We start from the raw sequence: 17,400 nt of genomic DNA, 5'->3' as shown, positions 1-17,400 counted from the left end.
GATGAGCACTTGCTGTGATCAGGAAAGGAAGTCCAGGATGATACTTAGTTCCTTTGTCTGTAGCCTGAGAGTGCTGCTGTCCTATATGATATCACTTAACTCAAAGACTTAAGAATCAAAGTTGATCACTTGCCAAAGGCCAATTTTCATAGAAATTCTTTGCTGCAGGAGTTTCCCTAATTTTGGCAAGAGTACTGTGGCCTTTTTAGATGATTTCCTATGAAAGTCGTTGCATGAAATCCCACTCATAGTTATGATTGCACCCTAAATTTGGTACGGAAACAGTTGGTATGATTTGTGAATGCAGTAGACATCTTTTCCCAGCACCAAGGTTTACAGTCAGTCTGACTTCAGCGACAACATGCAGTTCGCAAGTGGAAAAATTCAGTCGCTGCTGGTAACTGGATCACTCAATGTAACTGTCATGCTTGCTCTCTGCTAAGCACAGATTTCCCCCGCCCACGCACATACACATTTTCAGCCTTCAGAGATTTCCTGTGAATTTATATGACTGGACATAAAAGGAATGTGGAAATGAAAGGACCATGCTTACATTTATATTGTGCATTTTCCTATCCCTTCAGCACATCACTAAGCAGTTTACAGCCATTGAAGTGCTGTGGAGTGTAGACAATACTGTAATGTAGAAAACATGGCTGGCTGGATGAGCACAGCAAGATCCCACAAACATCAATGTGATAATAATAAGTTGTCTGTTTGAGAATTTGATTGAGGGATGCGTCAGCTATCACACCAAGGAGAATCACCCTGCTTTTCAAAATAATGCCAATGATCTTTAATGACCATCCAAGAAAACCCTGGGAGCCAGTGTCTCATCTGAAAGACAACATCTCTGATGGTGCAGCACTTTCTCAGCATTGCTCTGGCAAGTCCTCAGAGATTTTTGTCCTCTGTTCTCTGAAGAGGGAATTAAACTCTGGATCTACTGACTCAAGCAAGAGCTGTACCAACTGAAAAACGGCTGCCACTTCAAAGATATGTGGAGCATTCCTATCCAAATTAATAACTTAAGAGCAAATAAATATCATTAGAATTTTAACATGTACTTCTCTTACCTTGTAACATAGAAGGAAACAATTTGGTTCATCTAGTCTCTGTCAGCACTAAGCAATCCCAATTCCCCTCGTGTCCCTGAAACCCATTCTCTCATACATGCCTGTTAACATCCCCCAATTCTCCCACTAGCTACGTATACTGGGGGTAATTTTCAGTGGTCAATTAACCTAACAACCAGCATGTCTTTGGGATTTGAGAGGAATCAGGGGAAACTGGTCACAGGAAGAATGTGCAACTCCGTACAGCACCAGAGGTCAAAGCTGAACAGATTGATGGAGCTGTGACTCCAGTGCCAGTGTGCTGCGCTCGCTTCAGTATATCTCTAGTATTATTTAGCCTTTAATTGAATGTATACTTTAATGGCAAAACATACTATGTTTACATGCACATTACTATTGATGTCCTAGTTCCATCAATATAAACCTCAATAGCTGGAATTTGTGTAAAGGCAACATGAATGTTAACTGATCAAGTTCAGTTGACCACAGTACAAATGCTATATACTGTAGGTGCAGTGAACTGTATATAAATGAAAGATTGTTCTTAATTCTTTGTTTATGCCCAGAACCTCTGCATGGTGTTAAATTTAAGAGATCATTTTGTCTGCATTGTTTAGGTACTGCAGTAGCTGTGCATAGTTTTTGAGAGGCAAGATGCAATGAGGGAAACGGTTTTATTGTTGCAACAAACCACTATGTTTACAGTAATGTAATGCAGTGCATTGTGGAATGAGAATAGACCTTAAGTAGTTTAGCCAGTTGCACGTCAGTGTGGAGCAGAACATTTGTAATAAAGAATCCCTTTAAAGGACAGCACAAGGTGATACATTCAAAATAGTTCGGCTCATTAGACTACTTGATTTTTAAGTAGATATCCGGGATTTTGAATGTGCTGATATTTTTAATTCTTGCATGTGTAAGTATTTGGCATTAATGATACAAAATAGATACAGCCATGAATTACTTCACAAAGTAAAAAGCTGGAAAATTGGATTTAGCAAAAGTTGTAGATTGCTTCGAAGATCATTATTTTTCATTAACTCATATTTTGTTGCCTTATCTGTTCACTGCTAATGATTCTACAGTCCTCATATTTATGCTAAACAAGCTGTGTGGTAACTGTCCAGAACAATTGGATGATTTTCATTATCTTGCAATGCAATTTTGAACCATACAGTACAACTAAACAGAAAATGCTTACACAGTATTTGCTGAAAATTTTATGAGAATTACATTTTTGTCATCCTGCTTGGGCCAAATAGGATGGTGGAACTATATTCATGGTCCTGTGCCATGATATTACATTGTTGAAAGCTTCCTACATCATTTTGATTTTACTGCAGGGACATTCTATGATACAGAGTAGGTTTGCTCCTTCTACAAATGAAAAGATTGAGATCTCGATTCTTAGCCAAGGAAGGTACTCAGCACACAGAAAATTGGAGCAGGATTGATCACCACCTGTTTCGAGAGATGCCAAGAGCAGCTAATATGTAGGGAGCGGCTGACTCTATACCATTTCTATAATGATGAATAACATGGCACAGGTGAAGTGGGAGGATTCCATGAAGGAGAGGTAAAATTGAGGTGGTTATTTTAGCCCCGAGGCACTGAAGCCAATTGTAATACCCTACTGACAATCCAAGTGAGATTAGCTAACAACAGATGGGGGATTCAAACCTGGGACTTTATTTTATTATAAACTCAGTACCACAGCAGATGGTGCATTTATCAACTCAACAATCAGGGGAGAATCTTGGATTCCCATTTCATTTCTATTCAGGGGGCGTTATTCAACCAAAATACATGTTGGTGACTCCTTGATCAATTAGAGGACTTCAAATCTGCTTTGAGGTATGTGCATAATAGATTTGGAAGGCTAGTGAGTTTTTTTAGCACATTCTTTTCAGTGTTAGGAAATTAAACACTGGAGCAAAGTTAGCTGAATTTTTTTTTAATTAAAACGCTTCCTAAAAAGCTGCTTATATTATTAAAGTATGATTTTTTTTTTCCAACTGATGTTAGTGTCACTTGGGCCAAGTGATCAATAGTTTTGCTGTCACTTTACAGCACTTTTCCTAAACCATTTCAGACTGCATTTCTTTAAAAAAAACCCTGGATGTGCATTAATGTCAATTCTTTCCCCCTCCAAGTAAGCTGCATCTTTATAGCATGTTTCCCCACTGTCATTCTTCCTTTGCTCACTGTTTCTCTTTAAAGGCTTTCCTTTTGTTGTGGTGACAATCTGTCTTCTTGCTGCTCCCATTACAACTCTTGCTTTGTTGTCTGTGATAATTAACCTTCATGTTGCTATGGTTATAATAACTCCCTTCCCCCCAGGGTATAATCTAGCCTCAACGTATTGATTCAAAAAGGATGAAGTGGAGCTGCCCTAGTTATGTTGCATGTGCTCTCTGTGGGGATTTTTCCATTCAGTCTTCCATATTCCAAGAACAAACAGTGTTGCCATGGCTTCACCAATTTTTTTTTCAGTAATTAGTGCTAAAATTTTTGCAGTTATTGAGTGGAATGGGAAGACTACTGATGAATTGGAGGGAAAGTTATAATTTACCAAGATCCAATGTCAGAACAGCAACTTGTTTTCTTTCCCTCTTTTATAACAATGTATTGTGAATGCTTTACTAATGGCAGGGAGTGTATTGGCAGAAGCTAAACTGCAGGTTTAGCTGAAGGAATCTGACTGTATGATTGAAGAGCGAGAGTTTCTTTATTTACCTCAGCAGGAAGAAAGATGTGAGACATGATTATTTTATGGCATTGGGTATCTTGTCTTCCACCAGCTCCTTTGGCCTGTCACAGGTTAAATTTGTCAAAGATGAGAAACCATTCAGTGCATCATTTATTTTAACTGTGTATTTGTGTAGAGCTTGTGATACAGCAGTGTGGTTTATATAGCAGGTTTTCATTGCAGTAGGGTGTAAAAGCGCAGGTGTGCTGAACATTGAGGGATCAGGCTGGAGTTGCAACCTTGGCACAGATTTTTTAAGCAGGCATTGAAAAGCAAAAAACTGCAGATGTGAGAAATCTGATATAAAAATGTAATGCTGGATATACTCTGCAGTCGGACGGCACCTGTGCAGGGAGAAATGGATTTAATGTTTCAGGTTTGGACACAGATTAATCATGATCACAATAAAAAGGTGAAACATCCCAAAGGGCCTACATTTATCTATTGTTCACCTATGATTTCACACCCAGGAGGCTGTTACTTGTGTGTGTGTCTCAATGCTGAAAATTGCCAGACTATTCGACCTCTTGTGGAAGTGCACTTGGCAGATTAGCTTGTAAACTATGCTACACAGGCACCGACAGTTGGTGCTTGCCAGTAAGGGTAACTGGATAGCAATTAGGAGCAGGGGCCAATGTAAACTGCTTCCTCTAATCGTGAAGTGCTTGAATAATATTGAAATTTTTTAGTTAAGAGCAATTGACATGGCACTGAGTGAGAAACAAACACAACACCTTATCAGCGGGGGAGCATAAGAAATGGCCGGGTCAGAGAAAAGTGTTTTATCCACAATTCTAAAATTGTCTTGTTCAGTGAAAAATCAGAATGCTATCCTTAAACTTGTTAAAAAGATTAACAATCTAAACCACAGCATACTAGGAGATGCTAATAGAGTTAATTTAGTAATTCAGAGCAACAATATTCAAAACAAATCTACAGGTTGTAGCCAGGAATTTTAACAGAAACTAGAACACCAAGCTCTCAGCTTTGGAAACTGGTTCAGAAGTCATGTGGAACTGTTCAGTGAAAACATGTTACTCCTCTGATGGCCAATGTAAAGTTAACTTGAAAAAAATAACTTTTTTATTAACTAGACTACAATGTACAAATTGAATCAAGCCATAGTATATACAAGGCCATGAACATATATAGTCTTAGTTGCGAGGCCACAGCAACGATGCATGCTAATGTGGTGTGCTGCATTCCAGCAGTGGCTCCGCTTATGTTAGTTGGCAGTGAAGCACTTTAGGATGTTCCGATATCCTGAAAGCCTCTTAATACATTGATCTTTCTTTCTCAATAACACTAAAGTTGCATATGTGAAATGGAACAATTATATACTTCAGGCCACTCTTTTCAGGTTGGGTTGGACCTGTTTATTCATTGTTAAGAAATTGCTATACCCTAATCAGAGTGCAGAGGTTTGTGCTAAATATCATGTATTTCCACAATGCTAATATTACCACCCAGGAAGGCATAAGTAGTCAGGTAGTGATTATTTTTCTAAAATAAAGCTGCACACACCTGTGTGTACAGTGAAACTTGGAAATTATCTTGGGCATGTGCGTCAGCTGTCCTTTTATTATTCAGAGATAAAAACAGAAAAAGATAAACTCAGCAGGTTAGGCAGCATATTGGATGAGAAGTGGAATTAATGATTCGGGTCTGAGATCCTTCAATAGGACTGGAAAAGAGAAATAATAAAGGTAGTTTTAAATTGCAAACAAAGAAGGTTAGGGGACGGATGGATAGGGTAAAGGAAATACCTGTGATAGAGTGAAGCCACGTCAAATGGGGATCCTCTAAGTGCCCCATTAACCCTGGCTTCTCCCTATCCCTCTGTCCTATTCATGTTTCCCCACCTTCTCCGCAACTTAAGCCAGCTAATTTTCTCTCTTTCCCAGTTGTCACAAAGGGTCTCTGACCAGTGGAATTAAGCTGATTTCACTTTTCACCTGCTAAGTGTTTCCAGTAATTTTTGTTTTTATTTTAGATTTAGAGCATCTTCTACTCTTGATTTTCTTTTATTTTTAGGTTTTCCTTATTTCCAAAATATACTGTAAAATTGCTAAAATAAGGAACTCTTTACCCAGTATCTGTGGCAGCACAGAAACCACTGTATCTCTTGAGTAGTGACATTCATGCTAGACAGTCATAGAATTATACAGCATGCAAAAGGCCCTTCAGCCACCATATTCATACCAGCTAACAAGTACCAATGAAAAACACTATGATGCTGGAGGAACTCAGCAGGCCAGGCAGCATCCATGCAGAAAAGCAGGCGGTCAACATTTCGGGTCAGGACCCTTCTGTTTTCTTCAGGGATGCTTGGACGTGTACAGCAAGGTCCCTCTGTTTCTCAGTACTTCTTTGGGCCATACCATTCACTGTATCTATCATAGCCTTATCCGTTCTCAAATGCATCACTTCATATTTTTCAGGATTAAATTCCATCTGCCGTTTCTCATCAATATTGTTCTGTAGCCAAAGACTATTCTCCTCACTATCAACAACACCACAAATTTTTGATCATCTGCAAACTTGCTTATCATACTGCCCTACATTCACATCCAGATCATAATGTATATAACAAGCCGCAAGGGTCCAGCACCAATCCCTAGTCACAAGCTTCCAGTTGCAAAACAAAATACCTCTACTATCACCAAGCCAATTTAGGGCAATTTCTATGCTTTACTCGATGCTGGCAAAAGTACTTCAAATTCCATTGAATTTGTTTCTTTTACAAATACTCTGCCACCTTCAGTTAGCCTATGTATACAATTCTTGGCAGAATTTGTGGACACGGAAGCTTTATCCTGTGCTCTAAGCTGTAAAGGACTTGGTGCAATGACTTCCATCCTCTCTTGGGACATTGGCACAACTGGTAGAGTTGCTGCCTTAGCGTCAGAAACCTAGGTTCAGTCTTGATTTTGGATGCTGTATGAGTGGAGTTTGCATATTCTCCCAATACCACATGGGTTTCCTACCATGTTCCAAAGATGTGCAGGTTGGTAGATTAATTGCTATTGTAAATTGCTTCAAGTGTGTGGGTAAGTGGTAGAACTTGAGAGAAGTTGAAGGGAATGTCAGGAGAATTTTTTTAAAAATGTGATTAGTGTAGGGATTTCTTAGACCAAAGGGCTTGTGTCATGTTGTATCATTCTCTATGACCTTATAGCTTACAACCCTGTGGTGTGAGTGGATTTTGTTTATCTTAACACATTATTCATGTCCCTCAATAAACATTTCTCAATGCATGTCCTTTAATAAATGTTTTCTAGTGTCCTAGTTCAGGAGTGTCTGTTTATAACTGGTAATTGGGTTATTATTGTCACATGTATCGAGATACAGTGAAAAACTGTTTTGCACGCTGTCCATACAGATCATTTCAAAACACAACATCGAGGTAGTACAAAGGGAAAAGCAGGTATACAGGTCTTACTGTAAAATCTCATTTGATAAAATGTACAACCAAAATGTCTGTAGAAAATAAAGTTTTGCCAAACCTCTTCCTCACAATCCATAAGTCACAAAATGTGGCACCAAAACCAATTACATGGTATAGCTGCAGGGCAGAATTTGTCTGTTGGAACCTCAGACTGTACAACCAGCAAACTTTGTGTGCTTCAAGTAGAAAATAAAAGAGGGTGAAATTTGCTGCTTTTGGTGCCATATCACTGCAGGTTTCTGCTTTCTGCATTCTGCATGGCAGATTTAGCTCTCTATATTACACATGCTCTGGAGAACAAGTGGACAATCAGACCAGTCAGTCAATGCGGGTAGCCATTCAAAAAGCAGAAGTTTGAGAGTGCAGCATGTTGGGATGCTGTCCTTTTGAATGTATCAACATTCATTAAGCTTCTTGCTGTGGTAGGTTTATTATTATTGCTTCGTTCTGCATGTTTTTACTCCTGTAATTATGAATATGCATATTATTATTGTTTTGTGTGAAGAATCATTCACCTAACTTTCTGCTTGATTTGTACTTTCACAGAATATTCTCCTGTTTTCTTTTCAGAAGTGACGCTAAAGGTCCATGTGAGTGATTCCAGTACACATCAGCCTTTAGGTAAAGTCTTCATTGAGATCTTTACCAACCAGACTTCATTTGCTTCAGAATATTCAGAGGCAGATGGGATAGCCTTCATCAGCTTTAACTATACACTTGAAGAACAACTGTTTATTGTTGCAACAAAACATGGTTATGTGCCAAACTCCTCACCATGGCTGGCCACCAAACTGCCCTGTAAGTTTGTAATCATTACTCTTTGCATTAGTAAATATTCCATGCTTTCATATTTGTGCCTTTGTGTGTATGGAAAGAAGTTGAGTATGGGGGTGGGTGGCAGGGAAGGGATGGCAAAGAGGGCATGGAGGGTGGTGGTGTGTGTGTGTGTGTGTGAGAGAGAGAAGGCAAAGAACACTATTATTAAAAGGAAATGGTAGCCGTTTCAGATCATGAATTCTGGTGCATTATAGCAAACTGTGTTGAATTTCCAAAAACTTGCACATATACTGGAATAATTTGTTGAATTGCTTTGCATTTGAAAATGGAGAGAAATTGCCATCTTCCCAATCTGATTTTAATTTAGGAATAAAGTGGTTTTGACATTGTTCTTTGTTTCTACAGTTTTACTGTGTTGCCACAATGAGCTCTATCTGGAAATTTGCTTCACTACCCTTATCAAGAACAATAAATGCAATTTGTAAACAACTGTTTTCTCGCAATATTCAGTGCAGTGAAGTTCAGGGAATTTGTGGGAGGCTCTTTGTTTTGAATAAGCTTTAGGTTCATGATTCATACCCACATGAACTTCAAAAGCCAAAAAATTCAGCACCTATCTGGCAATGAGCAGAGCCATCTGTGCCCCATTCCTCAATACGGAAGCCTGTCTAGTTCTTTTTGGAGACCTAGACATATTGTTTGACCCTGACCCCACCAAATAAGGCCTGCAAATGTTCTTGCACATGCTGTTGTGAGTTTCTCCACCAGCATATCAAAGAGTAGCCCCAAATGAAAGCAAGAAGTAGGAACAATCATGCCCCTGGATCCATCACTTGCTAAAAAGTTCTTCACTTCATAATCAGAGACACTTCTAAATGCTGCTCATGTAAACACAAAAGTCCCAAACATCCTGAGAGCTCCTCACCACTATCACTCTGACTGCACTCTTCAGAAAAGGCAAACCTTTCTGCAGATTCCCAGCAGATAAGCTGGGAAAGCCTATCCACTAAATCCACACCAGGTTAACCCCAGCACAGGTTCAGCAACTCCATTCATTTCATTGGCGAAGAACAGCTTTCAGAAGTTATTAAATTTTGGTTGTTTATATTTCTTTGAATTGATTGAATTAACTTGGTTGTATTTAACTTTTGTTTGTTCAAATGTACTGTTTGTGTTTTCTGGTATTACATGTTACACATTGATATCAAAAATATTTTAAGATAGAAGGTCAAATATACAGGTTTTCCTCTTTTGGACATTAAATAATATAAATGAGATGTAGACTGCATCATAAATCTACAAGTTTATGAATACAACAGTGCAAAATCAATTGCAATGTAATTAAACTTCTGTAACACTTATAAAATTAATAAGAGAAACTAGCCTGACTAGGCCATCTGACTGCCCAAGCCTGCTGCTCCATTCAGTAAGATCATGTATGATCTCAGCCTCAGCATCACTTTCCTGCCTATTCCCCATAATCCTTTTTTCCTTTATGGTTTAAAACCAATCTGTCTCAGCTTTGGATAAACTTAATGACTCAGAATCCACAGCTCTCTAGACAGAGAAATCAAAAGACTCCTCTTCATCTTAGTCGTAAATGGATATATCTCTCAATATAAGGGAGCCCCCTCGTTATAGATTCCTGTCCTTGAAGCATCCAACTTGTCAAGCCCTTTGAGACATTTTGATTCGAGACCCTGCATCTGGACTAAGAGGGGAAGATGGCCAGAATTAGGAGGAGAGGGGCAGGGGTGAGACAGGGGCTGGTAGGTGATAGGTGGACCGAGGAGGGGTGAAGGGAGCCAGATGGGGGTGGCGGGAGTGGATTAGGCAGGTGGGTGATAGGTGGAAGCAGACCACGAAAAAAACAAAAAGGCAGATGCAGCCAGGCGGGGGAGGCGAGAGTGAAGGTGGAGACAGCTGCTGGAAGGTGATAAGCTGGGACACAAAAGTTATAATAAACCAATTACCAACACTGAAATCGGATAAGTAAAGAAGGTGATAATGGGAACCATTAAGGGGGAAATGAAGGGCCGATGGAACCAGCGGATGAAATGTATGAGCAGTAGGTGGATAGAAACAGGAGGGGAAGGGAGATGAAAATGGGTAATGAAGGGAGGGGGTGGGGGTGGTGGTGGTGGTATAGCAAAGGGAGCAAAAATCAGAGGACCAGAAGTGGATTGGAAGGAGAGAGAGAGAGAGAGAGAGAGAGAGAGCACATGAGGTAGGGGTTACCTGAAATTGGAAAATTCAGTGTTCATACCAGTTGGCTTGTAGGATACCCACGTGGAACATGAAATCTTGCTCTTCTATTCGATGTTTTGGGTCAAGGCCCTGCATCAGGACTGAGGTTTGACATTTCTGAATGAGAATTCCATCTCCTTGCCCCCCCCTCCCCAAAATGCTGCTCAACCTGCTGAGTTCCTCTAGTAGCTTGTTTTTTTTGCTTCAGATTCCAGCATCTGCAGTCTATTGTGTCTCCCTTAAGAATCATGAATATTTCATAAGATCACTTCTCAATCTTCTAAACTCAGAAGGTTTTAGGTTAAGTTTACTGTATCTTTCCTCAAAATACAGGAATCAATCTGATGAACATCTTGTGCACAATCACAAGACACGTATAACTAACCTTAAATGATTGCACAAAAGCCTTTCAAAGAGTCTACAACAGAACCTCTTAAAGAAGACCAGTGTCAAACAAGGCTGTGTCTTTGCACCAGCATACTTCTCACTCATTCTCACCACAATATTATATCACCTCCAACAAGCTTCCAACCAGAGTTGAGCTAACCTTCAGAACTCATGGGAAACTGCTCATCTTGCGGTTTCTACACTCAAGAAAAAAGGTTATCCAAACCTCAGTGATTGAGCTGCAGTATGCAGATAACACTTGCTTTTGCACATGATCAGAGGCTGAGTTCCAAGCCATTGTCAATGCTTTGGTGGATTTGCTGGAGGCTGTTAATAGGTTTGCCTATTGTTGGCCTTGGGGGAAGTGTCTTTGACCTGAGTCCTCTGGTGGTCCATCAATAAGATCTGTAGATAGGATCATGAGGTTGCTGAAAACTGGGAGCTCAGTTGATTTGATCAGATAGTTGTTCAGGCTCCTCTTGCTGACAACACAATTGATATCCTTCAGTCGCTAAATAAACAGCAATTCTTTATAGAGGTGACGAAAGGATGGAGAATTAAGTTTCAAGCCCTGACTCTTGCTGTGGATGTTGCCTATGTTTCCTGTTTAAATTTAAACCATACTCAAGTGATTTACTACTGACAGTTAACCATAAAACAGTAACTATATTTTAAAAGTAATTCATGGCTGTGAAACACTTTGATATTGTTAAGTGATGGAGCTCAATCAATAGAGGTTTCCTTTTATTTGTTTAAACAATTGGCTGCAGAATTTATAAATCCCATTAGCTTTTGGTTTTATCATGTTTGTAGTCAAAAGTAAATTTTAATTTTCATTGTTCTTGAAAATGAATTAAAATTAATTGATGGAAAATAATAGGAAATGTGGCCTTAAAGATTAAAAATTTGCTTCCTTTTCAAATGTTGCCTTCAGGTTTGGTTTCCATACTCACCTATGTGGCCCCAATTTATTGTTTCATCTGAAAAATGGCACCTTTAACAGTGCAGCAGTTCTTTCTCATCAGATTGTAGGTAAAAACTTGTGTTATTCAGCCCAAATCTGCATACATCTGATCAAGAAATGATCATGTCACCAACTGAGCCAAGCTGACAGCCTTGAGCTGCCAAAGGATTGTGCCGACAGCTGGCAGAAGATCCTGCTTGTGATCAGTGGAGGGTGAATTTATCATCAGTGAGGAATCGTTATGAATAAGCTAAACCAGTGGAAATCCTGGCACATGATGAAAGTATTTATCTTGGGAAAAGTGTTTAATATTATTGCACTCCAACTGAGTGCCATTACTGGCCATCTGTATTGTACATTCACGTTATAGTCTCAACGTAATACTGAGGTATAAAATAATTGCTATAAATTCTTTTTAACTAAACTATATGATATACTTTAATCATCTTCAATGCCATGTTCCTTAACAGAAGACCACCTACTCTGCTTACATTCTGCAAACACTAGCTCCTGTGAGGGTAGCCTGACATCAAAACTTATCGTAAACATCAAAGAGTTCAAAGGAACATTATGTAGAATTGAAGCAACACACCCCTGTTAACCAAGAGCTCAGCAATATACTGGCTTTAATTTTCTATCAAATAGTTTGGGAATATTGGGAATTCTGATTAGGCCACCTACCAGCAGGTTGGCTCGTGCATAAAGCAGCATAGGGTAAATTAAACAGGCTACAAAAAAGAAATGTTCTGATACCTGCACTTCCTGTAAGGTACCATAGGCACATTACAACAGTTTTCCTCAATGATAAGGTGGTATAGCAACATGTCATGCCAGAGAGTAATTGGGTATGGTTCTTGCCCAGTTTTCCATATTCTGTTTCAATCAGATATACAATGCAAAAGCTGAGTGCAGGGTTGAGGGGAGGGGTTGGCAGGCTGATATGTTGGGGAGGCTTTTGGAGGTGTGTGTGGTGAAGGTGGTCAGATTAGATTCCTTTGATTAACCTGCTTGTTTTGGTTCACTCTTTTACCTCTCTCCCTCCAGAGAGTCAGGTGCCTTCTCTCTCACACTTGCAGTCCTGCCTTTGTGATCATTCTTACAAGTTCTTGACCTTCATGTTTTTTTTTCAAGCTGACGCTGCACATTTTGGCTTATGTCATATCACATTCAAAATTGATGAGATGTTTGAGAAATGCAAATGTAGTTTTCTACATTATTTTCTGCTTCGCCATGCTAACAGAAGGTGGAGACTGCCCCAGTAGCAGAGGTCAATAAACAAAGTACACAGTCAGCAGCAAGCGTGCTTCCAAATTAGCAAGTTAGTAAAAAAAAATAAATGTTAATAAATTTAAGTTATTAATAGACAATCCCTGAAACCTAGTCAAACTTGGCTTTTAATGAAGCCCACAAAAAAACAGCAGCTGTCAAAGCTTGGTCCATTTTTAATTCACATATGATAACATCATGCTTGTATTACTGGGATAGTAATCTAGAAATCTGGACTAATAATCACAAGGCGCAAGTTCAAATATCACCATTGCAGTTTTTGTATTGACTCTGTTCAAGTAATGTGTATGGAATTGTGACTCTGGATCTTTCAGTGCAGACTACTAACTGCACCTGGAAATAACAAAGAAAGCAGAAAGACAAGTCACTGCCACTTTTACATTATCTTCTGACTTTGCCAACACATGAATGGATAAATCAAAAAATGTCACTTGGAGATGATTCCTGCTGCCCACAAAAATACAATCATTATTTACAGTCCTAGTTGCTTTAAGTGATACTTCAGAAAGTTGTCCATTAGGCCTGCTGGTGTTACAGCTGGAATTATATAAATCTCATCCATGTACAGTGCATTTTGTTGACTTAGCATTAGCCAGATTTCATAAACTTGACTAAAAGAATATTTCAGAAATTGAAATGCCAACAATGATACATGGCATAGTTAGCCAGGTACCAATCAGCTGAAACATTATATATCATGTCAGTCTCATCTCACTAATTTTGTCTGAAAGTTTAAACTCCCTTGTTTATCATCTTTATGATGAAATGCATAACAAGGAATCCAGTTGAAATGTTGATAATTAATGGCTAAAGACCTAGACCGATTTGAATTATGAGTACAAAGAATGGCATTGAAGTTGAGAGAAATGAGGAATAATAAACATCAGCTTTCATACATATTTTAAACCAAATTTTAAGAAGAAAATAAAAATTTTCAAACTTCAGTTTTACTTGTACTTTTCAAGTCTTTTTAATTTTATTTTTGCAAGAAGCAAATGGGAAAGTCAATATTGCAAGATGTTTTTTTTTCATTGGTATTATCCATGCTGGAGCAGGATATGATTGTGAAGTGTGTTGTAATTCTGCATCTTTCTTCACTTTTACATTAAATGGACCCAATACATGGAAAAAAAAAGCCTGGAGAGTGCACAAAATGATGACCTTGTATCTTGTTTCATTAAAAATTAATCGGATGGAAATCATTAATTCACAGTCTGAAGAGATTGTCTGTAGCAGATGTCATGATATGGTTATTCATAAGATTATGAGTTACCATGATGCTGTCATGCCCTTCAGTTCTAATCTTGAAAGTGTGAATCAGTTCTCTATAACATGGTATTATGATAGCCCATTGGCTAGCCAATATAATAATGTTTGGAGCTAATGACTTCAGATACTTATGCAAAAATTTTTTTTTAATCACCAGTATTTTTTTGCCTGAGCAGAACCTCAGTGATGTATGTATCAATATATGTACATAATTTCTTTTACAGTGTTTTCATCTGTGAGCCTCCTTCTGTATCCTGAGCGGTCAGCAACCCTGATGGTATATGATGATGTTGTTCAGATTGTCTCTGGATTTCACGGTGTGTACTGAACTTCATAATTTGAAATGATTGTATAAGATTTATTAGCTTAGACCTGACGAAGTAGATAACTTGAAATGACTATTATTGGAGTTTTTATTGCTTGAAGTTGTTTATTTTGGTGGTTTAAAAGAAACATAATGATAAAAATATTACCTTATTTTTTTCCAGCACAATTTAAAAATGCAGTATATTGAACTTGTAAGGATGTAAATACTTTCCCGTAATTTTAAAGCCAAGTAATAATGCTTCTGAAGTGTCACATTATTTATTTCTTTTAGCTAATTAATGATTGTTGACTTAAATATTGGGCTGTTTATCACAAATGAATGGGACAGGAGAGGTGACTAGCAAGAATCTCTTGTTTACATGGTATTCACGTTATTAATGTAAATACATAAAACGGTGGACGTTAATTAGTCATGCTGTGGAAGAAGGAAATAGAGTAAATTCTGTTCCACTTTCACGTGAGGTGTTGCACACCATCCTGTAGCTTAGATGACTGAATTTGCAAAATTGCTGTCTTAAGTGGTCTTGTGCTGTGCATCTCCATTGAATGTTATGTTCAGCCTGACTGAATTTACCTGATGCAGGACTTTTGTGGTTGACAGAGACAATTGTCTGATGACCAAGATTAGACATGAAACCTTCATCTGATGGGAAAGGGCATATGTTGTCTGTTGTTTCAGCTAACTGCAGATATAAATCAAAATGTGGGGGCAAAATTACTTCTCCTAATGAACTTTTGCATGGATTCTGCAATTAAATAAGCAGATACTCTTAATCATTCTACTGATGGACTTTATCACTGGGTTGCAGAACAGTTGAAGTCCACAGCACCGTTCGGGAATCTGTTTTGACCAGGGAACAGTATCTGTCTCACACCCAAGAATCTTAAACCAATGACGCTCTTTATATTTCAGATTGTTCTGTTGATATGTAACCATTATCCAAAATTTAATTGAAACTTAGGCTGTAGAGAACAACATTTGTCTATAATTTATGGTTCCATTTGCCTTGGCTTTCTGCAATAGCCAGAAAAGCGGAGAAGTTTTGCTTCCTCTTCAGCAGAGGTATATTAACTGCTTCTACATTAAGACATGACAACTTAATCTGCAGTCATAAAAGTCAGTGCTGGTTTGCTCAAAGATTATCTAATTATGAAGAGAGTTTAACAGGTAAAAAGGATCAGGATGGCAAAATATTTCCGATTTTGAATGGTGATGAGCAATTAGTAAAATTTACTTTGAAAATAGTTTATGCACTTGATGTAAAATATCGCATTTTAGCCTCAACTGTGAGGGGAAATTAAACAGACGGAGTCTACATATTTTGAAGGAATAATGTTTGGAAGAATGTGAGAGGAATAAGTGACATAGGGTCAATGCAGGGAAGTGATGCTGAGGTAAAATGTTAGCCATGATCTTATTGGATGATGAGAAAGGAATGTGGGCCAAATGACCATCACCTTCTATTTCTTATGTTATTCTATTGAAACATGCAAAATTCTTACAAGGTTCGAAAGGATTGGTATAGATGTAATGCTTCCCCCAGCTGGAGTGTCTAGAACCAGAAGTAACAATCTCAAAGTAAGGATTCATCATAGAGGTGAGGTGAAATTTTCTTCACCCAGAGGGGTAGTGAGTTTTTGGAATTCTCAGATCAGGAGTCCTATGAAAGCTCAGTTGCTGAGTATATTCAAGACTGAAATAGATTTCTGAATATTATGGAATCAAAGGATATGAGATTAGTGGAGGAAAGTGGTGCTCAGGTAAAAGATCAGCAGTTATCTTAATAAATGGCATTGAGGGCAAATGGCCTATTCTTGCCTTTATTTCTTATGTTCTAACTCACAGGTGCTGCCCATCAATGTGATGGTACACATACAAAATCAAAATATTTAGCACACACGGTGAAATGTCTTTGCAGCCTCAGAATCTGAATCCTGAACTTAAAAATTTGGGGTATATACTTACAGCAAGTACTGATCCTAAATCCTTGATAGTGTTTAATGCGAAGATTGAAACTTGGAACCATGGCAGTCTTTTCATACCCCTCCACCTGTGATATAGTTTTGTAATTCCACATTCATTTATTTCTCTCTAATTGAGATGAAGAATTTGAGACAAAGAAAGAAGTGGTGTTCGGTGTCTTGCAGAATATTAAGGTGGATAAGTCCGCAGGGCCTGATGGGGTTAAACCCCAGGTTATTGAGAGAGGCAAGAGATGAGATTGTTAGGGCCTTGACCAAGATGTTTGTGTCCTCTCTGGCCACAGGTGAGGTCCTGGAGGATTGGCAAGTAGTTTACGTTGTTCCTTTGTTCAAGAAGGGACATGGGGATAATCCTGGAAGGTACAGAGCTGTGAGTCTCATATCTGTGATAATTTGGAATTTGGAAAAGCATGGCCTAATAAGGGATAGTCAGCGTGGCAGGTCATGTCTTACTAACTTGATTGAGCAGAGGACGAAGGTGATTGATGAAGGTAGAGCAGTGGATGTTGTCTACATGGATTTCAGTAAGACATTTGATAGGGTCCTTCATGGTAGACTCATCTAGAAGATTAAGATGCATGGGATCCATGATGACTTGGCTGTTTGGATTCAGAATTGGCTTGTCCATAGAAGAGGGTAGTGGTCAATGGGTCTTGTTCTGGCTGGAGTTCCGTTTCTACTGGTGTTCCACGGGGATTTGTACTGGGACCTCTGATGTTTGTGATGTATATAAATTACTTGGATGAGAACAAGGATGGGTGGGTGAGTAAGTTTGCAGATGACACAAAGATTGGTGGTGGTGTGGATAGTGTAGAAGGTCACCAAAGGATACAGTGGGATATAGATCAGTTGCAGATATAGGCAGAGAAATGGCAGATAGAGTTTG

At 38.7% G+C, this 17,400-nt stretch overlaps 1 protein-coding gene across 2 annotated transcripts in view; it reads left to right on the top strand.

Moving 5' to 3' along the window:
• fam171a1 (family with sequence similarity 171 member A1) overlaps positions 1-17,400 on the top strand; it is a 149,338-nt gene that overhangs the window by 96,366 nt on the left and 35,572 nt on the right. For both annotated transcript variants that reach the window (XM_052016157.1, XM_052016158.1), the window contains exons 2-3: positions 7,844-8,071; positions 14,429-14,521. In XM_052016157.1, coding sequence (XP_051872117.1) covers positions 7,844-8,071; positions 14,429-14,521 — 321 coding nt within the window. The remainder of the gene's footprint in view (positions 1-7,843; positions 8,072-14,428; positions 14,522-17,400) is intronic.

Source organism: Pristis pectinata, chromosome 5, assembly GCF_009764475.1.
Source record: "Pristis pectinata isolate sPriPec2 chromosome 5, sPriPec2.1.pri, whole genome shotgun sequence".
NCBI lineage: Eukaryota > Metazoa > Chordata > Chondrichthyes > Rhinopristiformes > Pristidae > Pristis > Pristis pectinata.
Note: the sequence above shows the minus strand (reverse complement) of the source record. Positions and strands in the feature narration are given on the sequence as shown.